The 24588-nt window shown below is 33.0% G+C and overlaps 2 protein-coding genes across 4 annotated transcripts in view; one reads left to right on the forward strand and one right to left on the reverse strand.

Moving 5' to 3' along the window:
• LOC130809357 (uncharacterized) overlaps positions 1-3104 on the reverse strand; it is a 15660-nt gene extending 12556 nt beyond the window's left edge. Inside the window, exon 1 of the mRNA XM_057675095.1 lies at positions 2502-3104. Within this exon, the coding sequence (XP_057531078.1) occupies positions 2502-3104 (603 nt within the window). The remainder of the gene's footprint in view (positions 1-2501) is intronic.
• A 4593-nt stretch (positions 3105-7697) lies between these two features.
• Positions 7698-11380, forward strand: LOC130824203 (plasmodesmata-located protein 2-like). 3 transcript variants are annotated; one of them, XM_057689116.1, is made up of 3 exons: positions 7698-8795; positions 10494-10610; positions 10753-11380. In XM_057689116.1, exons 1-3 carry the CDS (start codon positions 8054-8056, stop codon positions 10758-10760), a joined length of 867 nt encoding a protein of 288 aa, XP_057545099.1. In that variant the 5' UTR covers positions 7698-8053; the 3' UTR covers positions 10761-11380. The 3 variants fall into 3 exon arrangements, with proteins under 3 accessions (XP_057545099.1, XP_057545107.1, XP_057545091.1); XM_057689124.1 differs by having other exon boundaries at positions 7698-8783; XM_057689108.1 differs by having other exon boundaries at positions 7711-8795; positions 10494-11380.
• The last annotated feature ends 13208 nt before the right edge of the window (positions 11381-24588 follow it).

Raw genomic sequence — 24588 nt, forward strand, 5'->3', positions numbered from 1 at the left:
TAGTTAGTGATATCACGCTACAAAGGTATATCATTTCGTCCCAATATTTACTTATTTCATTTCATGTCGATAACTAGATTATAGATAATATTTTAATTTTCCGCATGTTAAAAGTTAATAGTGTTAGAACTTTAAACCGGAAGATTATTTACTTATTTCATTTCATGTCAATAATTTGTGATTAATTCTTAATCTATAAGTTAAAACATAGTCAAGTTAGATCTTGTTTGATTTGTCTCGGAGCAAAGAATATTAATGTTAAAATTTTATAATTTTTTATTATATATAATTAAAGACATTAAAAATTAAATTAGTGTATTGGACTATGTAAAAAAACATAATATTGATTTGAATGAGCATAGGTGAACGGCAAGGATTGATCGGATAATTGAAAAATGACATGAACTCAAGTCTCAAAGTATAGTAAGTTAATTAACTCAATTTATATCAAAAAGTTAATCTAAGGGAAATGTGAGATACACCTCATAACCAAACCAAATGGTAGACGTAAGAGAGTAAAAAGTCATAGGGCATCATAAAGGATTTTAGAATGAGAAGGGTGAAAATGATTTTTGTTTGATTTTGTTTGGTTACTATATATTCAAAAAATGATATTATGTTATAAATTAAGAATATTTTAAAAATTATTTCATAGTTACCTTTCTGTGAACATAGTTACTTTTACAATTGTGAGTTTTTGGCTCAATCGTGACAATAAATTTTTTTTTTATTTTAGTGAAATCAAGGGTGTAGAATCCTTCTTACCCTTCTCATTTTCGACCCCTTTACAATGGATCCCTCCCATATATATATATATATATATATATATATATATATATATATATATATATATATATATATATATATATATATATATATATATATATATATATATATATATATATATATATAGTTAATTTTATGAAAGTATACGATTAGACGATTTTAACAAGATCTCACTTGACTATATTTTTTTTATACATTAGCCGTGATATACAAAATAAATTTTAAACATGAATAGTGACGATAAACGTAATGTAGCAAGTATTTCAGAATAGAGAAAGTACTTAAGAAAATCTTATAACTTTGCAATTTTTATTTTAAATAACGATTTCATTAATTTCTTTAATCCTTATTAAAATATAATAGTAGTTTCTAATTTTCTTTTGCTTTTTAGTTTTATCTATATAATTTAATTATTCTCACAATTTTCTTGATAATGTATGTAATGGCATGCGGTTGTAATCTCTTATCCCTTAGAGCATCCTTACTCATGACCCAAAAAAAAGGTCATCTTATTATTTCACAATTTTTCTCTCTCCTAAAATTTCATCTTTCAACCTAATTTTATTAACAATGATCCCTTTTGAAAGGTCATCATCCTCTCTTTCTTACTTTTTTCTACCCCACCATAATTTCTCTCTCTTAATTTATCTAACATTTATCTTTATTTTTTTTATAATAATACTTTCATGTACAAAGTTAATATAATTTTTTATTTGATTGAAATAGATCTACTATTTTATAATTTAAAAAAATTATTCTTTTAATAAAAATAATATTTTTTAATAAATATAAATATAAATGTAATTTTTAATAAATATTTTTTAATATTTAAGAAAAATTCGTTAACTTCAAATAAATATTACAATACACATACATAAAATAAATACACAAATTAAAAAAACTAAAATTTTAAATGATACATTAATTGCGGTTCTCTCCAAACTTTTGCCAGATATAATATAATATAATGCATGCCAAAAGGTGATGGAAAGGAAAAGACTAATGCATGCCAAAAAGGTGATGGAAATGAGAAGACTAATGCGTGCCAAAAGGTGAGGGAAAGGAAAAGACTAATGCATGCTAAAAGGTGATAGAAATGAGAAGACTAATGCATGAAAACCTTACATAATTAAAACATCTTTTTAAGACATTACATAATTAAAACATCATTTTTAAACATTACATAATTAAACCATCTTTAAAAACAATACATAATTAAAACATAATTAAGACATTACACAATTAAAATATCTACTGACGATTGTAATTCTGAAGGTATTGTCCAAGTTGAACCATCATATCAGCTTCCCATGGCTGAATAGTTTCCTTTTTGCTTAATGATTCATAGATCTCCCAATTCATTCGATATTCTTCCACTTGAAGTTGTTTTTGTTTTCGGGCTTCTTTTTGTTTTTGAAGTTCTGTCTTCTCTTTCATTATTTCTGAATTAAGTCGAAGACTCTCTCCAAATGCACTCAAAGTTGTTGATCCTCCTTGAGGTTCACTTGTTGGTGTTTCAGAATCTTCTTTTGTCCTTGATCTTTTTCCACTACTTTTACTACTAACATCACCAGTTGGTTGTTGATCCAATTGTTTTTTTGATTAGTTTTTACCACTTGCTTCCACTTGCTATACTTTCTTAAAATTTTTCATTGCTCAATCAAGTTAAAGTTACCGTGTTTTCTTTGATGGATTAAATGCGCTTCTTTAAGCACATCTTCGTCTGTCGTGCCACTCTTCTTCCTCCTAAGAGCCTCATTATAACTTTCAGACCACTTCAAACATGCTGGAGCAACTCTACCCCAACGACATTTAAGCATGTCAGCGGTTCTTCGTGGGATCAGATGGGGTCGTTCCATCCTCGCTGCTTCATAAGCTTCCTTAACTTTCTGCCACCTCACTCTTATCTTTTGGTTGGTGCTCACAATTGGATTTGTACTTGTGTTCATGACTGAACACATAAGAGCAATATCTTCAATCAAATCCCAACTTTTCTTTGAAGGTATAGGGGCTTCCTCATTATTATTAGGTAGCTGTTGAGATGGTTGAACCAATTGAGTGAAGCTCGGTGGTGAACCAAATTGTGAAACTAGATCTTGAAATGATGGTTGGGTGTAAAGACTAGCATCAACATGATGAACATAATTTCTTCCATCTTCACCATATTGATCATCTTGATCATTTCCTTCATTTTCATCATCATCATCATCATCATCATACTCCATCTCATTTTCGTCTAAACTTTCACCCCTTATTGGAGTTGAATAGATATCAATATTAGAGTTGACGTTGTGAGATTGATGATGGTGGTGAAACATAGTTTGAGAATTTTGGGTATTTTGAGGAATATAATAAGATGAATTTGGGATATTTTGAGAAATATAGTAAGAAGAATTTGGAGTATTTTTAGAAAATGGAGGATTTAACGGAGGATTTTGATACTGAATTTGAGCACTTTGATTGTTAGAAGATTTTTTTCTTGGTTTTTTTTTACATGGATTTCTTCCATAATTTGGGTTATTTAAATCCATATTTTTTTTTGGGATTTTTGAAATGATTAATTTGGTATTTTTTTAACCAAAAAAAGTAGGAAAATAAGAACAAAATATGTAAAAATAAAATTATATAAAAAAATATCAATATGGGTCTCATTTTATAGATCTCGAAAAAATATGACCGTTGGTATAATTTTTTTTAAAAAAAATTAATTAAATTCGAAAATAGCCGTTAATTACAAAAATGGCTATTTTTTTGGCAACAATCAGAAAGCAGCAAGTGGCATGCAGGCAGGTGGCGTGTCAGGAAGTAGTAGGCTGCCATTTTCCAACAGCCAATCAAAGAGCGACACATGGCATAATTTTTTTTAAAAAAAGGGGTGACCGTTCACATGAACGGGTCACATGTTGACCCATTTGGCCAACCTCTTTCCCAACCCACCCAATATTAGGTCACCATTAATTAGGTTTTTATCTTATTTGGTCATGTGATCTCTCAATAGATCACCAAAATAGATGCTCTTAGAGACAAAAAAATTTTAATGTCGTTTTAAACATATAATTTTTTTAAAAAAAAACCCATATTCTTGTCTCGATCTCATTAATAGTACTTAACTAGATTTTGGGTGACAAGATGCAAATCCCCTCTTTTAATAAATTATTATTGCAATTGGTATGTCCTCTAGATGAGTATATTTTCTAAAGAAAGGAATATTATTTTAAACTTCAACATTAGTGGATTAAGCTAAGTGTATTTTGTTGCGGATTTACTATTGAGGAGTTTGAAGATGAGAGATAAGTATGTAACATTTAACATGTATGGTCCTATGATATGGCTCGTGGAGGCATGGACCTATTTTATTATCACCACAAAACAATCGGATGATAATGTGAAATTTAACAATGTTTGAATTATCTAGAAATATGAAATGGCTAGAATTATATCTTCAAAAATTGCCTGCGGGAAAAACATCAAGCTAATAAATTTTAGAAAAACCCAAAACAAAAAAACTCAATAGTATGTCTTGATACTGTCTCATCAAATTATGTCAAATATATTGTCGAGTGATGTAAGAGTGCATAATATGTTGAGGGTGTTTGTCAAACAGCTTGTAGTTGGTAGTGGATAGATAATTACAGTGTCTAATTTGACAAGTTGATTTTATAAACTGATTTGACCAGTTGATTTTAAACTTGTTGCTATTAGCAACTTATTTAAAATCAGCTTATTCATATCAATAAACTATTTCAACCAGCTAATTCATCAAATATTAGTATTGACTGATTTGACCACTCAACCCTCTATTCGTATCAAAATAAGCTAAAATTGCTAAATATACTATCAATACAAAAAACAGCAACTTTCCAACTGCCCTAAACAGTCGGAAATTAGTCGGTATAGAGCTATACCGACTGATTTCCGACTAGGTTGGGATAGTCGGTTCAGAATGGTCAGAATTTCATTTTAATAGGAAAACATTTACTACCACTAGGTTGCTCAGAAAAAAAAAATTAACTGAATGAATGTGCCATGTCATACCAACGTGGAACCCACAAGGCACCCACGTCACGCCAAACACCTCAACAATCAGCTTACACACAAATGTCTTGGGAAAAAATCAAACCCAAGACCTCATGGATATTACATCCACACTCCAATTAATAGGCTATCTGTTAATTAGTGATATACTAAGCTATGTTATTGAACTTATAACATAATTAACACTCCTACCACTTTATTATTATTATTATTATTATTATTATTATTATTATTATTATTATTATTATTATTATTATTATTATTATTATTATTATTATTATTATTTTTCTTACTATTATTATTATTATTATTATTATTATTATTATTATTATTATTATTATTATTATTATTATTATTATTATTATTTAATAATAATTCCATTTCATAAAAAAAGACTTTACAAACAGTTGGTAGGGAGCCGAGCAACAAGCTGAGCACCCACACTCTTTTGAATACAAAAAGCTAGTCTGTGAAAAATGTATGCCCTAGACATGGTGCTGCCTGAGTTGCTCACGGAAAAAGAATCAATTCTTGCTAACAAGTCGAAAGCATCTTCACCCAACTCTCCAAAGGTGGAAAAAGCGAACGGGGTGAATTTGTAACCATTCTCTTTACACTTCGCAGTGTATTTCTTCCTCTTTCGTTTTGCAACATTGGCTAAAGAAGCACCAGGGTCCCATGACGTGACTCCTGTGCCAGAAAAGGGCGAGCCTCCAGTGACATCCACACATGCGTCTTTACCATGTAGCCAATTAAATAGAAGGATCTCTAAGATCTTTCCCTGCCTCTAAATAGAACCCCAACGGTGCCTCCTTACGAATTGAAATCCCCGCGTTGCAACAAATATCTACAAGCATATCCCAAACCAAATTGTGTCGAAACTTCACGCCAATCTCGCTAGCGCAATGTACAGCGTGGTCCTCCCATTTATCCATTTTGGGATTGTTGCAGCTTGAGCATATACGACATTCAGCGAATAAGGGCATAGCTAGCAGATAACACAAGACAGCCTGATATTGGCGATGGTTCATTTTCTGCCCCAAGCCTTCGATAGAGATTGTGAGCAGAAAGTCTTAGGTGTGAGGTTCCCGAGTAGAGCTAAGAATGGCAACTTGTCTTGGGGTGAGCCTGTAACTAGACGTAAGGCTTTTCTCAACAACATTATAATAAGCCCCTGCCAACTTTTACATCATATGGGGGGCAAGGGGCTCATCGTTGAGAGAAACAACGTTGGAGCCACAAAGAACTTGAAAGAGACCAATAGCACGTTCAAAAGTAGGACCCAGGAAGGAAATATCATTTTTAGCTAAGAACTTAGCTTGAAGCGAACTGGTTTGAAGGCGAGAAGCAAAAAAAGCGTAGTTAATAACATCGCCTGCCGAGTAGATGCCAAGGCCACCCATCTTAATCGGGAAGGTGGCTAACCTCCATTGCCAATCTCCAAAGCCCGACCCAGAGGCTGTAACAATCTTCTCCAAAGAAGAGAGCAGATATGTAAGGCCTTGGCGACCATAAGGGTGTCTCCAACAATAGTGCCATCATCAAGATACCAAGCCTGGAGGTTAAGCTTATATAACTGATGAATTTTCAAGACCAAGGGGTGCAAAATAAGGGAAAAAAAGAAAAGGGCCTAAAGGGTCCCCTTATTGAATACCCTAACAGGACCAGAGAATATAGTTACCATAATAAAGTCGGGCAGGTTGGGAATAACAAAACTCCACCTAAGGGGCAAGGGAAGGGCACTGCATCCTTATTTCAGACAACATGACACCCTGGTTAACTAAGTTGAAAGCATTTTGAAAATCCACTAAGAGCATGGAGAAACCAACAACGTCACCTTTGCATTTAACAAGCCGATTAACAGAATGAAGAATAGCCTCACCACCCCCTTGTGTGCCGACCCCAAACTGAAAATCTTCAAAATAGGTGTGCAAGGTTTTCCCAACAACCGAAACCCTAACCTTAGAAACAAGCTGCCACCATACCGTACCAACTACAATAAGGTGAATATCACCTCCAGGCTTAACCAACGAGGTAAGCGGTGCACTTGCTATAAAACCCCTCAGCATGCTAGGACACTTACCACCCAAAAGCAGGTTAACAACCTTAATGATAGAGCACAACAAGGAGTCTGCAATAGCTGACGCCGCACCTCCTAGCTTGTCCTTAAGATGTTGAGCTCGAAGCCCATCCCTGCCACATGAGGTACCCTTAGGAAAACTATGTATCATCCTTAGCACTTCATCTTTGGACACTGAGAGAGCTTCCTCATTACAAGGAATAGAGGGTAGAATCGGAGCGGGCGCAAAAGGGTGCTTCGATTCAAGAGCCTGAAGGGTGTCCGGGGAAAGGGGTGTCACACCAGAAGAGGACAACACGTTGATGGCGGCAGAGAAATGACTTGCATTGATACAAATTAGAGTCTTCCAGGCTACTGACTTTCTTAGCACTAGCAGATGGAGGAGGTGCCTCAGCTAGACGGTAACATTTCAAAATTTTAAAAATAAATTATTTTTATTACGTTAGAAATAAAAGTATTTCAAAATGAAGAAAAGATAAAAGTAGTTTTCTCTTGGTTACATAACGAGTACTCTCTCAATTTTCATATGTTCTTCTCAAATAGAATTTACGAATTTTAGTGTCAGCTTTGACTATGATTTCTCATCAATTTATAAGAAAAAATATATTCACGTGAAATCTTGTTAAATTCGTCTTAATATATACTTTCTAAATATCAATAATTTAGAATTTATAAAAACTGCAATAAAAATTATTTAATTTTTAAATTTGTATTAGAATCTGAAAAAAAAGTGAAGGAAAAAAACATACCAAGACAAAAGGAGTATTTTTTTTTTTTTTTTTTATCATAGATTAGTGTTAGCAAGTGAGCATGTACTACTCGTAATGTGCACAACAATGCACGGTTTTTAAGGGAGAAGAGAGATACGCCGCTCCACCTCAGTGTTTCTCTTTCTCATCTCAAAAGCTGCACAAGCTTGTACCACCTCCACTATTCCCCAGACTCTTAACCCACCCTCAAACACACTTCCATAACACTGAACCTTCACTCTTCACATGAATAAACACAGCAAATTCATCACTTATAACCTAATTTATCAACAACCCAATCTCATTTTTCAACCATTTTCCCTAAACCATCTTTCATTTTATCCTCTTTAGAGTTCCAGTCATGATTTGATTCTTCAAACCTCCCATAAACAAAAAAGAAGAAATGGGTTTTTTCTCATTTATTCTTCTTATAATCTTCACTCTTTTTCAACTTTCCAATTCTGCCCCTGATTATACCACTTTAGTCTACAAAGGTTGTTCAAAACAACCCTTATCAGATCCATCTGGTCTTTACTCTCAATCCCTATCTGCCCTTTTCTCATCTCTCCTTCAACAATCTTCAAGATCCAAGTATTACAAAACCACCTCTGGTGGGCCCCAAAACACAATCTCTGGCCTTTACCAATGTAGAGGAGACTTGAGTAATGCTGATTGCTACAATTGTGTGACCAAATTACCCCAATTAAGTGACCAATTATGCGGTAAAGTTTCTGCTTCTAGGGTACAACTTTTAGGATGTTATATGCTATATGAAGTTTCTGGGTTTACCCAAATTTCTGGGTTACAAATGTTGTATAAAGTTTGTAGTGCAACTAATGTAGCTGGTTCTGGGTTTGAAATGAGAAGAGATAGTGCACTTACTCTTATGGAAAATGGAATTGCTAATGGAAATGGGTTTTATACAACAAATTATGAAGGGGTTTATGTGTTGGGTCAATGTCAAGGTGATTTAAGTGCTACAGATTGTGCACAGTGTATTAAAGCTGCTGTTCAGAAGTCTCAGATTGAGTGTGGAAGTTCATTATCTGGTCAAGTTTATTTGCATAAATGCTTTATTAGCTATAACTATTATCCTAATGGGGTACCCACTAAATCTTCATCTTATTCATCAGGTGGTTATTCAGGTATTTATTTATTAATTGTTTTAATATTGTATTTGTTTGACATTTTTGTTTATATAAAAGACTATGAATTGGGTATTTGGGGTAGAATACTGTGACATTGATTAGATCATATAAATGCTATATGATGGAGTATAATACTCATTGATTAGATCTTCATCCTTTGTTTAGGCTTTTTGTTGAGGTGGGCATTTTTAATATATTTTAATAATTGTTTGAGATATGTATTTACTTGTAATCTTGAAGTAATGGCCTTCACATTGATGAATTTGGGTTCTTTTTCCATAGCTTTCTTAGCAAGTTATTTCCTTTATCTTTTTTCCTTCCTTTTCTTCACCTTTTTTTTGAGGAGGATTGTGATTTTGGAGTGTGGGCATGTGTAGAATAAAATGAGAATATTCAATAATTGATTTTTTTTTTTAATCAATGGGATGAAATGTAAATTCAGTTTTGCTTGATAGTTCTAGAATGCAATTAGTATTGTAATTCTGTTACCCAATACCATGAAGTGCCATTAAGTGGCTCCTACCCAGGCCGGATTTTTGGAGGATTGGGTGTATGCTAAACATTGAGGATATTTCCCATTGACCCTTGGTAGTATTGTTGATGACAAAAAAAACCATATATAGAAGCCATTTGTGAAGTTTATCATTTATCTTTGTATAAATATATTTACTATAATTGTATAAGTGATGGGAATGTTGCAATTTTGATCAAAAATGGTTGAGAGCAAGCCTAGTTGAGAACTGTCTCAAGTACTATGAATATGACTTAGTTAATGAGGTTGTGCGCCATCAAAAATGGTCAAACTTACTAATGAGGTTGGGGTAGGTTGTACTTGGAGTTCAGGCATGCAATTTTAGTGGAGTAGTTGATAAGCAGCATTAAATCAAATTGATTTTGAATTTAATCCAAATTCTAACTTCTATGGGTTAGGTATTAAATAAATTCTTGGTAATTACTCTTGAATGGCTTTATGAGTTAAGTTATTTATTTGAATACCCACTCAATTCAAATTCTAATCAAGTCTAGTCGAGCATGAAAATTTCAGACTCAATAAGGAATAGCTGAACCCGAGACCATAGTCAGTCCACGCATTAGGCACCCTACTCGGAGCTTGAGACCATAATAAGTTGAGTCGAGCATTGATGAACTTGTTATGGATATGCTCTATATGGATTAGGCACCCCTACTTACAGCTTGAAACCATAGAGTAAAAATGCGGTAACGAAATGGTAAATGCGGTATTGAGTGATGCATTTATCGTTACGCCTAAATATGGGTTGAAACCAAAAGATATCCCTTAATATTACCCAAAATGCATTTTTTTTAACACTTTTACAATGCAAGAAATATTGGTTCGTTGATTTTATAAACCTTTATAACGCGGCCGACGCGATGCGTTGTAGGTGCGGCCTTGTTTTTACACTATGCTTAACTATAGTAAGATGGGTCGAGCATTGACAAAATTATGATGGGTTCGCTCGATGTACATCAAACATCCCTACTTTGAGCTATCAGCTAATTAATGAGAGATTAACAGAAAAATCAAAATTTTAAATAGTCTTAAAAGCTAAAACATATCCTTGATCAAAGTTATCATACATGTTCATTGTAGATGGAGTATACTTCTGATACATGTAAATTGTTACTCCATAGAGTATTCCTCAATTTTTGAACATATGTTTCCTTTGAATGTAGGAGGATCCGGGCAATCAACTGGGAAGACTGTTGCTATAATAGTAGGAGTGACAGCTGGAGTGGGATTTTTAATTATTTTGGTTCTTTTTGTTAGAGGGTTGAAGAAGAAGGATGATGGTATGATAGTTGCAATTTCTTCCTTTATTTTTCTTTTTTTGGGAGAATTTCAATGTATTTGTTTTTTGTTTTGTATTACTTGGGAACATTTTCATGTTCTTGATTCTCATACCACAGACCTTTTTTTGTTATTTTCTTGCAGATTATTGAGGACAACAGCTGGTTCTTAAAGGGACTACTATCTTGTTTTTCTTGAAGGTGGGAAGTACCATTTTTTGTGAATTTTTGTTTCTCAAATGAAACAAAACTATTATAATTAGGAATATTCGAAGAATCAGGTCTTGTTTCAGTTGGATTATGTACCACATTTTCCAGCAGGAACCTGGGTTTGATTCTTGCTGGTCTCTTCTTTTCTCGGCCTACCCCTTAAAAAAAGTTACAGAGTATTCTACATTAATATCGGGTATTGATTTGTAAATCAATATCCTCTTGCTTGACTAGTAATTTTCTCAAATTGAAACTTAAATCTACTTCTATGATTTTGTGAGAGAATATTGATTTGCAAATCAATTACCCAATACTAATGAGGAGTTTCTCTAAGGATTATGAACATGGGTATTTTGTTTTTATTTGGTGAATAGTATTTACCAGAAAGAAAATTGTATAACTTTTTTTGTAGTAGTAAAAAAAAAAAAAACAGGGGAATCATTCAGTATAAATGGGTAGTAACAAAGGTTCATTCAAGTGTACTGATTCCTGAACGTTTATTGTCATTCTTGTCATTTAAGAAACCAGAAAGTAAAAGAAAAAAAAAGTTGAGATATTGAAAAGGTTGTTTGGCCCATCTTTTGTCACATGCGTTGGCAATTTGGCATGTGAGTGGTGCATTCTCTTTCTCTTTTCCAAGTAAGTATCCTTTTTCTGAATTTCTGTCTTATAGAGGGAAGTATTGCATAATGTTCTTCAAGTGTTAAATTATGCTCTCTCCTGATTAGCGTGTATATTTAATGTTTAGTATCTCTTATTATATATAAAGAAAAATTTCTTGCATAAAAACGAATTAAATAATATATTAATTAATTATATTTTAATTTATAGATTAACAATATAAAATATATTAAGAGTGGAAATGAAATATTGAATAGAATGGTGTACTTTGTTAAGAAATAGAGATAAAGTGGAAATTAGAAAGAATAAGTAAGATATAAACTTTTGCTTATTGCATTGGATATCACAAGAACTCGAGTATTAATAGAAAGATTTACCGATAAATTATATCATGGTCGTCTTAATAAATTTTGTAGCCCTGTGTCAATTTACTCGAAAGAAAAATAAAATACTAGTATATGATAAAATTGGTTTATTTAATAAAATATTAATATTTGATTTCTTATTACTTAGTTACTTTTGTGTAAAATAGTATATATATGATCGCGATAATTGAAATAATAAATCAAATAAATATTAAAAAAGATTTTTAGGTTCCTTTTGATAACGGGGTCACTATACTATCGACGGCCATGAATATTACTATATAAGCTACTTTGACATTCACTTTTGTGTGTGATGTTAGATGTCTTGATTTTCAATAATCCTCTTTGAGGCGGATTGTGGATTGCCTTATTATATTTTTCTTATTTAGAAAAAAAACTTAGCTAGGAATAAGACTACAACGATATTATAATTGATTAATATAGAAACTCGTGCGATGATTATGAAATATATGAAAATATAACTTTAATGAATAATACAAGTATACGTTATCGTGATTTAATATATCGAATATATGAAAATTAAATACTGATTTTTTAAAACTTATTAATCGAATACATCGCCTTTTCATTTAATTAAATATATCAAAGTCTAAGTTAGATATATAGAATTGATTTAATAAAAATATATAAATACTTTACCTAATTTAGCTTCAATTTTAATAAAAATTAAATTCTAAATTAGGTAAATATTTTTATATAATAAACTATCATCAATTAAAATAATTTCATTTATCAAGGCTCCCTAAGGATGACATTTGTCATTTTCCAGCAATTTTATCAGTATGTATTTATTAGTATATGTATGATATGATTTTCTAACATTTTTATTAGTATGTATGATTTTAATAAAAATCAAATTCTAAATCAGGTAAATATTTTATGTAATAAACTATCATCTACTAAAATAATTCCATTTGTCAAAGCTCACTGAAGATGACATTTGTCATTTACCAACAATTTTATTACTATGTATAATTTTATTAGTATTTATGATTATGATTTGTTCTACATTGCTTCATTAACAACCTTGTTAAGAACAATTTAGTGGGAAATAATTCTGAATGAAAAAAAAAAAGATTGTAGTATGTAAGATGATACATTTCATTTGACTTCAACATATATCTCGGAGATGATAGATTTCATTTGACTTCAACATATATCTTGGAGATGATACATTTCAATTTTGCATACAACTTGCTCAAAGTTCTTCGATGGATAGGAATTTGTGAATAAGTATGTAAGATTTTCATTTTATTGAAATAGTTGGACAATTATCTATTCTTTTTTCTGAAGGTCATTTGTGAAGAAAAGTTTTGGCTTTAGTTGTGTTCTTCCTTCACTAACTTGTATAATGAAAGTGCTACTATCATCATCATCATCATACCCAGTTAATCTCGGTCATAGAAACCAAAATTAGAGTATGGGTATGAATGGAAGATGGTAATATAAGCCATATGAATTAGGAAGATCCGACCAAAAAGTTATATCTTACTTTAATTTAATAAAACAATCCAAGATCTTTAGTTCGTTGAATGTAATGTAACAAAAGTTTTATGTCATTCCAATGTCTGTTTGCCAATGAAATACTAAGTCTTGCTAATAAATTAACAAAGAAAACAATGTCAAATCTTATATTATTGGATAAATACATTAAAGCACTACACGTGCTTAAGTATGACATTTTAGGGCAAAGAATTTTCTCGTCCTCTTCACATATCGAAATCGGCCACTTGTTGCATCTAATGATGAGCTTTGTCCTTATAAAATCATTTTAAAACCTTTTCTATATAGTTGCGACACATTTTACTTTTCAATTGTTCTATCTTTAAACCAAGGAAAAAATTTATTTTTGCAAAATCTTTCATTTCAATGTCTTTTATCCAATATTTTGTAGTTTGCTCTAACTCTTTGAAAATTTCAATTATATTTAAATTGTGAACATAAACTACAATTATATGATGAACCCTTTAGCCTTTAATGTTAAAGTGTGAAATATTCACAAACTAGGTCATGGTATGAGAACCAGGGTTTTACAATTATAATTCCATAAAGCTATGTTTTATTTTGAAATCTTGATTCAAATTTAGTATTTGAAAAAAAAAATTAAATTTGAGTTAATTTCACCATTATTTTAAAAATAAATAAATTAAAAACCTTTAGAAAAGTGGCAAAAGAGACTGGGTGTGTCGTCGGGTAAACCAAAAGTGTTCAAAAAGTCATGGTGGTGGAACGATGAGGTGGAAAAGATGATAAAAGATAAAAACAAGATATTTAAGGAACTTATAGCATGTACGGAAGAGGAGGATAGGATTGAAAAGAGAGTGAGCTATAAAGAAGCAAAGCGGGCGGCAAAGAAAGCGGTAACAGAGGCAAAAAACCGTGGTTATGAGGACTTCTATCTGAAGCTTGATACCAAAGAGGGGAGAAGCGAAATTTGAAGTTGGCGAGGACTAGGGCCAAACAGCGGCAAGACTTAGAGGCAGTAAGATACATCAAGGATGAGGGATGACGAGTTATCCTGAGACAAGAAAAGATCAAAACCAGATGGCTCCAGTAGTTCTCCCAGCTACTCAATGAGTCTAGGGGGCCAAAGGAAGCGGATAATCAAATTTTTGACGTTCAAAGACCACTAGAATATGGGTCAACGAGTGATATTACCACAGGAGAAGTACGAGAAGCTCTCAAAAAGATGGGGAGAACAAAGGCAGTCGGGCCAAATAACATTCCGATTGAGGTGTGGAGGGGTTTAGGAGAAGAGGGCATTCGTTGGCTCACTAACCTCTTTAATATTATTTTGAGGACACATAAGATACCAAAAGAATGGAGGAATAGCACACTAGTACCTCTGTTTAAGAACAAAGGCGATGCGCAAGTATGCGGCAACTATAGAGGTATTAAACTTCTAAGCCACACAATGAAATTATGGGAAAGAGTGATAGAGGGGAGAATCAGACAAGAAACGGTGATCAGAGAGAACCAATTCGGTTTTCTGCCAGGAAGGTCAACCATTGAGGCAATTCATGTTTTGAGGAGACTGATGGAGAAATATAGGGAGCGAAAGAAAGATCTGCATATGGTGTTCATTGACTTGGAGAAAGCGTACGATAGCATACCACAACGTGTCATCTGGGATAGCCTCAAGGCTAGAGGTATTTCTTCAGTGTACATTGAAGCAATGCGGGATATGTATGACAGAGTTTTGACTAGCATTCAAACACCGGTGGGGATAACAAAGCCTTTTTCGGTTAAAGTGGGACTATATCAGGGATCGGCTCTAAGCCCTTTCATTTTTACTGTCATAATGGAAGAGATTTCTAAATCTATTTGGGAGACGGTACCGTGGTGCATGATTTTCGCGGAAGACATTGTGCTAGTAGCAGAAACTAGAGAGGAGATTAGTAACAAATTGGATGAGTGGAGGGAAGCTTTAGAAGGCAAAGGATTGCGCATTAGCCGTATGAAGACCAAGTATTTGCGCTGTGACTTTAGCGGGACATCACCGGTAGGTGAACCAGAGCATTCCATAGATGAAACAATTGTTAAAAGTATAACCAAGTACAAGTATTTGGGATCGATCATTCAAAGGGATGGGGAGATTGACGGAGATGTAAATCATCGTATACAGGCGGGTTGGCTCAAGTGGCGAGCAACCACCGCAGTGCTATATGATAAGAAATTGCCAAGCAAGTTAAAAGGAAAATTCTACCGGGCGGCAATTGGACCTACTCTGCTATATGGGACCGAATGTTGGCCAATAAAGAAGATTTTTGAATATAAGATGGAAGTTACAGATATGCGTATGTTGAGGTGGATGTGTGGGCACACATTGATGGATCAAATTAGGAACCAAGAGTTTAGGGACAAACTAGGGGTGGCCCCTATATCTAGAAAAATACAAGAAAATAGATTGAGGTGGTTCGATCATGTGCAGAGAAAGACTTTCGACGCCCCTATGAGGAGGGTAGAAAGCATCATAGTAGAGGGTAAGAGGAGTCGAGGAAGACCCAGGAAAACTTAGGATGACCAAATAAAAGTTGATTTGCATGAGTTAAGTCTCTCTGCAGACCTGACTAGGGATAGGAGCAGTTGGAGACACCTTATCCATGTCTTAGATTACTGATGTCCTCTCAGTCTACCTTTCAGTGTCCTTAACCTCTTGCTTGTATCGTTTCTTTTCTATTAGTTCTTTGTTTTCCTTTTGTAGTGGTTCTACCTTTTATAGGTCTCTATGTTATCTTTCACATGTAATCACGTCTCGTTATCTTCCTTGAGCCGAGGGACTCCTTTGGCTGCGCTCTCCTTTATGGGTATGAGTTGCCGCCGTCTTTCCCTCCCCAGACCCTGGCCTTAGTTTTCTAAGAGCGGGATATACTGGGTAGGATGATGATGATGAGTTAAATTAAAAATTAAAAATTAAAAAATAACTTTCCTATTTTATCATTCTAATATATTTATTTTATAATTTTATAATTAAAATTTACATTTTAAAAGATATACTTATTCTCAAATATAACCTAAAAATATTGGTTTTATTATAAAGCACTATTACAAATTACTTTTACATGTCCGTTAGTTTATTGATGTATTTCTATCACTTAGCAGAAATGACATTCATAATAATTTATTAAATACTCAAAATTATTACTCCCACCAATTCAAAGTAAACATTTATTTTTTTCAGGTTAGTCCAAAGCAAATATTTCATTTTTATTTTAAATAATGATTTTTGACTCATGTGGACCCCTTTTCATGGTGATCCCTTTTTTAATTTATACATGTGGACACCTTTATGTGGTGTTCCTTATTTAATTTGTATATGTGTAAGTCTTTTAAATGTAACTCCCTCCTAATTTGTAGATATAGACACCTTTCTATTGTTCGTTTTTACTTTAATATTTGTGCAAATTCCAAATGGGACATTTGCGCTAAATTGGAGAGAATATTAAATTCTTTTAAGTTTGGTTTTATAATATTATTTTATATCAAGTTGATAACTATTCTACAAAAATTTTTTAAAGATGGTCTCTAAAGATAGTTGTCTTTATAAATAAGGAAAAACAAAAAGAAACCAATATGTACTCAATCTGTAAAATAACTTTAACTATTATTTATTTTTGAATAAATTTGTATATTCTATATAATTGTTCAAAATAAAATTAACTATTGTTTATTCCTAATTGCTTAACAACTTAAAAAAAAGATTTAAACATGATTATAAACAATAGATGAGTTTTTTTTTTAACAAAATACCTAACAGCTAGTCTCTTTTGAGACTATCTCTTTGAGAGACGTATCTCAAGCTCAGTCCATTAAAGATTAATGCCTACTTATCATATTCTTAATGTCTACTTATATTATCCTTAATGCTTACTTATAGTATCCTTGATGCCTACTTTCAATATCTTAAATGGTGACTTACAGCATTCTTAATGCCTACTTACAATACTTTAAAAAAAATATATAATGAGCCGGCCCATTTAGATATGATCTCTCAAAGAGTCAGTCTTTCACAAGAATTTGTGTATACCTAATATGTTGATTTATTTAAAATAAATAATTTGTGAATTTATTTAAAAATAAGAAAAATGATATATACAGTGTAACACCCCTAAATTTACGACCCTATATACAGAAACAAAATCGCAAAGGAATGAAAGAAATTCGGATGTTATATTAAAAATAAAATATAAAATAAATATCGAAAGAAAGAAAAAGGAAAGTTAAGTTGGATGATTTAATTAAAGGAATTACAAAAATCCAAACAAGATTGTGAGGGAATTTCGTCAGCATCTGCCCTAAAATTTGACACACTAAAAGAAAGCAACGATCAATAAAACACAATAGAAAAGAGGCATCATCGGCCTTGTAACAAACTATCACGGCGGAATGATTATTGCCTAATCCTCGGTCGACATACTAAGCATGGATCGTGATTCCAATGTAAACGCTTGGGGTTTGAAGGAAGAACAAGAATGATAAACCATTAAAAATATACAAGCCACAAAAACAACGCAGCGGAGATAACTTATACAAAGGAGGACATGTGCCTCAAACTCAAGACATGGCCAACTTAATTAAAAAGAAAGTACACATAGTCAATAAGTTTATTGTACTCTTCAAGATTCTCACTCACTTTCCCTGTATGCAATGCAAAAGAAGCTCCTATACTTGTTATGTCAAACTATGATCCTCCTGCTGCTCAACATAATGACCATAGCAAAATGTATCATAGCAGGACATCATAGAGAGTCATGAACAAAAAAAAAACAAACACATACACGTCAGGAATCATTGAACTTATAACAATTAGAGTCATAAAACAAGGGGATAGATGACGACATAGCACAGCAATAACGAATATACTCATCTGTCTAAACACTTATATTTACTCATGATCTCTCTTTCAACTACTAATCTCTCGACGTATATTCAAAAGTAGTGGATCTTTTCTCTATTCATGGCATAGTGACACGGCCAAGGGCGTTATCGGTCACCCGGCGCCCATGGCAAAATATGATCTCATACCCTGTAACACCCCGAGATTTTTTGACGTCATTTCAATTAACATTTTAATGACTTTTGGGTATTTTATAATTATATTAAATTAATTTTAAAGTAGTTTTAATAAATTCCTTTCATATACAAATTTAAATATTAACATATATTTATATTAAAAATACAATTACGATTCTATATAAAGGGGTTCGAATCAAAATAATTATTTTATTTAAAATGTGTGAGCATACGGAGGTGCGTTCTTAATTGGGCCTCGTAAGAAGATGAATCTAGATAAATAAATAAATAAATAAATAGATAAATAATATAAAAGGATGTGTTAGGGTTGTGAGTACTCCTTCCCTCACTCACCAAAAACGTCACGCTTCTTCCTCCTCTCTTCTCTCTCTTCTCCCCTCTCCCTCACTGCTGAGCCACGAAACCACCAACCAGCAGCCTAACTGCGGTGGCAACCGATCTCCCACAATACCATCGGTCTTCCCTCTCTCCTCCCTGCTACGCAGCTGCTTCTTCCCCTTTAAACAGCCACGACAGCAGCAGCCTAGGGTGCTGCATTTGCTGCGCGTGCCACCAGCCACGGTGGCCACTTTGGGGTTGTCTCTCCTGTCGGTTCGGTCCCGTGCCACCACTAGCACAACCTTAACTTACCTCTTTCCCCTTTTTGCTAGTTTTAACATTGTAAGCCATCTCTTTTATTCTCTAATTAATTTTCTAGTTTTAATTAAAGTTCTTTTAAGTGTATTGAGTTTGATGTTGGTTTTGTGTTAATTTCATTGAATCTTTTTGTGGGTAAGAATTTAATTGATGAATTGAACATGTTTATGACTTAGGGTTTGAAGTGTGATTGAAATTATGGGTTGTGTGTTGATTTTGTATTATTTTCTTCGAATCTTAGTATGGGTAGGAATTAAATATGTTATCTTTGAAGACGAAACAATTAGGGCTTGGATTTAGAGATGAAACTACTAATAATGTGTGTTTTATACTATATTTTGGTGATGATTGATTAAATAACTTTAAAAGTTGTTTTAAGATTTGGTCGATTGGTTATTATTGTGAATAATTAGTAATGGTGATGATGTTAGTTGACTATGAAAGTGATTTTAATTGATTAAATTGAGAATAATAGTTACTAATTGTTGTGGATTGATTGTTGTGAATTATACCCTTATTAGGTTGTTATTGAAGTTATAGATACATGATATTGGTAAGCCAAGAGCATAATGTCAACTTATCGTCGATGGTTGCTAAAGTTATTTGTCGTGTTGTTTTGATTATAGTTCTTAATAGCTTTGGAGAATGCAACAAATGATATCCCGATATGGTAACTCTAAGATTTGCCTTATCGTTATATTAATGTTATATTAAAATTGTAAGATTTAGTTGTGATTAGTTATTTTTGGGTAACGCGAGCCGATATGCCCAAAATTAGTTAATGTAAAGAAACGATTCACACATACTTCTACTTTAAATTGATGGAAAGACTTATGTTGTGTTGAGTTAATGATTTTGACTTGTATTGAATGAGTTGTGTGCGTGCTAGAGTAATCGGAAACTCATGTTGAATGGGTGATAGCGGTTACTTTGGTATTTAGTTTGGTATGGCAAAGTAGTTAAGGGAACTTATTAGTTCTACTCATAAATTATATAGGTGCCCATTTCGTAAGAGGAAAGTAGAGCCTTAGTTGGGTGATTTTGTGACTTTTGATCGTGCAGTGACGCTTACAGGTACGTACACGCAGTAATAACCCTTATATGCAATTTTCTTTAAGACATTATTGTTTATTTTGATAGTATGCATTGTATCTAAACTATGAAGTACTAGTGAGTACACTTTATATGAAGAGCTATCGACTATGAAGTCCTTGCGCTTAGAATAGTTTAGAGAATAAGAGTGTTAATAGAAGGCGGGAACCACCCCCTTATTTATTTAAGAATTAGATTATGCCTTAATTGGAGTTAGAATGACTCCGTTATAGGTGAATTTCATATTCTATTGAGTGGCTCAGTGGGTTTTGGCGCACTGCTATCCCAGGGCGCTCATTAATAGTTGAGAGTGGAAGTTATTCCCATCTGATAAGGTACTAGATTATGATTAGCTGGCGTGACTCAACTGGATTATGTCCGGTTGATTTATTAGTCCCCTAGGTGAGGTTCGACGGGACCACCGTAAGGGGGGTATGAGCATGCTTGGGTCATTGGGCGCCGGATGGCCGATACCGCCCCTTGACCGAGGAGTTACCATGCGGGCCTTGCAAACCCCAATATGATGGTCTCTTCACTGGTTTAGTACCCCAGTGTGTTATTTTTTTCCCCAAAGGTAGGACCCGAGAGGGTCAGCTGGAGGGGGTATGAGCTCGTACTATGCCATGGGCGCCGGATGGCCGATAACGCCCTTGGCCGTGTCACTATGCCAGGAAGTAGAGAAAGATCCACTGATAAAAAGTTATTCAGTGATAGAAAATTTATTCATTGATCGAAAGTTATTTAATGATAGAAGGTTCATTATTTGATAGAAATTTTATACATTGATAAAAAGTTTACTTTTTGATAGAATATTTACTCATTGATAGAACATCTACTTCTTGATAGAGTAGTTTATGCTAGTGAGAAGTGTGCCTAAGTTAAGTTACTTCAAGGGTATTACAAACTATGATCACACTTACCTTAAGATAGACAAGCTCTATAAGGTCATGTGTTAGATATTCTGTTAATGTCTTGGTTGAGTTGATACTACACGTGTTTTGCAAGAGTTTATGTTTGAAAAGAGGAGCGTGAAGACCTGCATTCTACCCAAAAACACATGGTTCGGGTTGGAAAGCACGTAATGAATTAAGAGGTATAAGTGGTCGATAAATGATAACTATCTGTGCTTGCGTTTTATGAAATCATCTTATGTTGTTTTATGATATAATGCTATCTAGTAGTTTGCCTCATTATATTTGATGCCAGTTACTGACGTGTACGTGTTTGTGTTTATGTTTGATTGTTGATGACTTTCTATGATTGTCCTGCTATGACACATTGGCCTTTGGTCTAATGTCGAGCAGCAGGAGGATCATAGACAAGCGTAACAGGTACTGGGGCTTCTTTTGCATTGCATTGGGGAGAGTGATGAGGGCGAAGCATAACCTGTGTCATACCGCTATCTTTCGATTTTGTAGCTCTGGTTATCTTTTTTAAACTTTGGTTGTATATATTTTGTTATGAGGCCTTGTGTCCTCCCTCGTATATTTGTATTTCCGCTGCGTAGTTTATAACTCTTTATGGTTTTAAGGAGTTAAGTCTTTTTAAAACGCAAACGTCGACACTGGAACCACGATCCATGTTTGGCATATTGAGAAGCCAGCGACGAATCATTCCATCGTGACATAGTTTTGATAGGCCGTTAGTGCCTTTATTTTATTAGCTTCTTAATTAACTTTTGTTTTTCTACAAAGGCGCACAGTTTTAAGGCAGATGCTGCCAAAATTTCCACTCACCTTTTCAAAGTTAATATTTAACGTTTATCTAAATTCTATTCCTTTTTCTTTTATGTAACACCCGAATTTCCTCCCGTCCTTTACGGTTTTGGTTTCGTTAAGGGGTCGGAAATTCTGTGGTGTTACATACCCCCTCCAGCTGACCCTCTCGGATCCTACCTTCGGGAAAAAGACACACTGGGGTACAATCCAGTGAAGAGACCACCATATTGAGGTTTGCAAAGCCCTCATGGTAACACCTCGTTCAAGCGGCGGTATCGGCCACCCGACACTCAATGACAAAAGTATGCTCATACCCCCCATACAGTCATCCCGTCGGATCTCACCTAGGGGACTACTAATCAATCGGATATAATCTAGTTGAGTCACACCAACTAATTATAATCTAATGCTTAATCAAATGGAATAACCGCTTTCACTTATTAATGAGTGCCTTGGGATAGCAGAATGCCAAAACTCACTAAACAACTCAAATGAAATACGAAATCCACCTATAAAGGAGTCATTCTAACTCAGAGTAAGGCATAATCCAATTCTTAAATAGATAAGGGGATGGTCCCCGCCTTCTACTGACACTCTTATTCTCTAACTAGCTATTCTAAGCTCAAGGGTTTCATAATCGATAGCTCTTCATATAAGGGCTACTCACTAGCACCTCATGGTTTCGATACAATGCATATTATCACAATAAATAATGATATCTTAAGGAAAAATTGCATATAAGGGTTAGATACTACATGTACGTACCTGTAAGCATCACTGCACGACCAAAAGTCACAAAAATCAACCAACTAAGGTTCTACCTTCCTCTTATGAGATGGGAACCTATACAAGTTTAAAGTAGAACTAATAAGCCTATTTTTCTCCATTTAAGAGAGATTAAAAGCTAAAACAAGCTATCATTCACCAATTCAAAGTAACTTTCAATTATTCTAATACGCACTTAATCAATTAACCTTACTAATTTATGCTTGTGTCTAAGTTGTGACATTAACTCAGCAATCGAATAAGTTTTCACACCCACTAAACAAAGTGCACTCTAGCTACGATCATTTCTTCACACCCACGAGATTCAAGTCATAAAAATACACCATCATGTGATATCATGACTACTAACACTTGTACCACAACCTTAATAGTAGAAATTTATAATTCTGACTACAATTTCACCACTAACAACAACTGAGAATCAACCAGTTAACCACTATTAACATTACAATATATTTAACTCTAATAACCACGATCACACCACAATTAACTATCAATAATACTTGATAATACAAACCATATCTACCATCATCTTTATAATACAAGTGACAATTAACACTACTTTTAGTGATTAATACTCTCAATTATAACAACTATTATTACTATTCACAATAAAAATCACAATTAATAACGTTATAAAAATCTTTTGGTGTTACATACAGCCTTAAAGGGTTGTATATAAAAAAAATCTTATATTTTATTTATGTAGTTTAATATTATTTTGCTTTGAAAAGAATTTAATTGTAATTTATTAGCTTACTATTTATTCTTTCTCAGGAAATTAAAATAATTATATAAAATATTAATTATTTTTCAATTTTTGAATTAGATTTTTTTGACAAGTTAAAATTATTATTAATTCTCTTGAAAAGTTAAATATTATTAATGATTTATAAATTTATTTTCAACAAATGGAATAAAAGTTACTTAATTTTCAATAATCCTACATTTATTAAAAGTTAGGTGATAGAAGTATTAGATAGCGAAACCAAATCTAGAATTTTTGGAAGTTGACGCTTATCAGTTGTTTGGATTCTAATTATGGGTTAGGAGCTACAAAATTGAGATTCCTTTTTGTTTGTTAATAATCGTTTTTTAGCTACAGTTTGACTATGATTATGACTGATTCTATTTGATTTTAGCACAAAGCATGTGATACAACTACCTATTTACGTGATAACTTAATTTCTTATAGCATTATTAATAATGACCTTTTTAAAGTTTATAGGAACAAACTTTGTTTTTTCAACTATTAATAATAACCCCAATTAATTTGGTCATCCAAAAATGCATGGGGAAAGGTCATGAGATGACCCATTCTTGCAAACGGTTTATTTCTTCTAAAAATTGCTATGTTGTGTTTCGATTAAAAAAATTAAAAAATTACAAATGAATATAGTATTTCGAGATCTATAAAATGAGAATTATTTTGAAATATTTTCATAAATTTTCATTTTCTTTGTTGATTTTCTACCTTTTTTCTTTGTTAAAAAATCCACAAAAATCTTCTAAATTAATATTAAAACAAATTACATATTCAAATAATCCAAATTATGTAAGAAATCACCAAAATCCTAAAACCCATTATCACAATCCTCAAGTCCATTATCAAAATTCTAGGTTAAATCCTTCATTTTCACAAAATACTTCAAATATATTCATCTTATTATACTCCTTAAAGTACCTAAAAATTTTCATATAGCGCTCCTTCAAATACCCACAACTCTCGAATCATGTATCAAAACCCTCATTAATCTCATGAAAACAACTCTAATTTTAAGCTCTATTCAACTCTGATAAGGGATGAAAGTTTAGATGAAAATGAGATTGAGTATGATGAAAATGATGAAAATGATGAAAATGATCAAGATGATCAATATGAAATATGATTAAGATTAAGGATAATTTGTTCCTCATAACTAAGAAGAAGAAGATTTCGATGGTAGTTTCCCCTCTTATTCATCATACCAAGATTTGCTAGCACAATTTAGTCAACCA

The sequence above is a fragment of the Amaranthus tricolor genome, chromosome 1 (assembly GCF_026212465.1).
Source record: "Amaranthus tricolor cultivar Red isolate AtriRed21 chromosome 1, ASM2621246v1, whole genome shotgun sequence".
Taxonomy (NCBI): domain Eukaryota; kingdom Viridiplantae; phylum Streptophyta; class Magnoliopsida; order Caryophyllales; family Amaranthaceae; genus Amaranthus; species Amaranthus tricolor.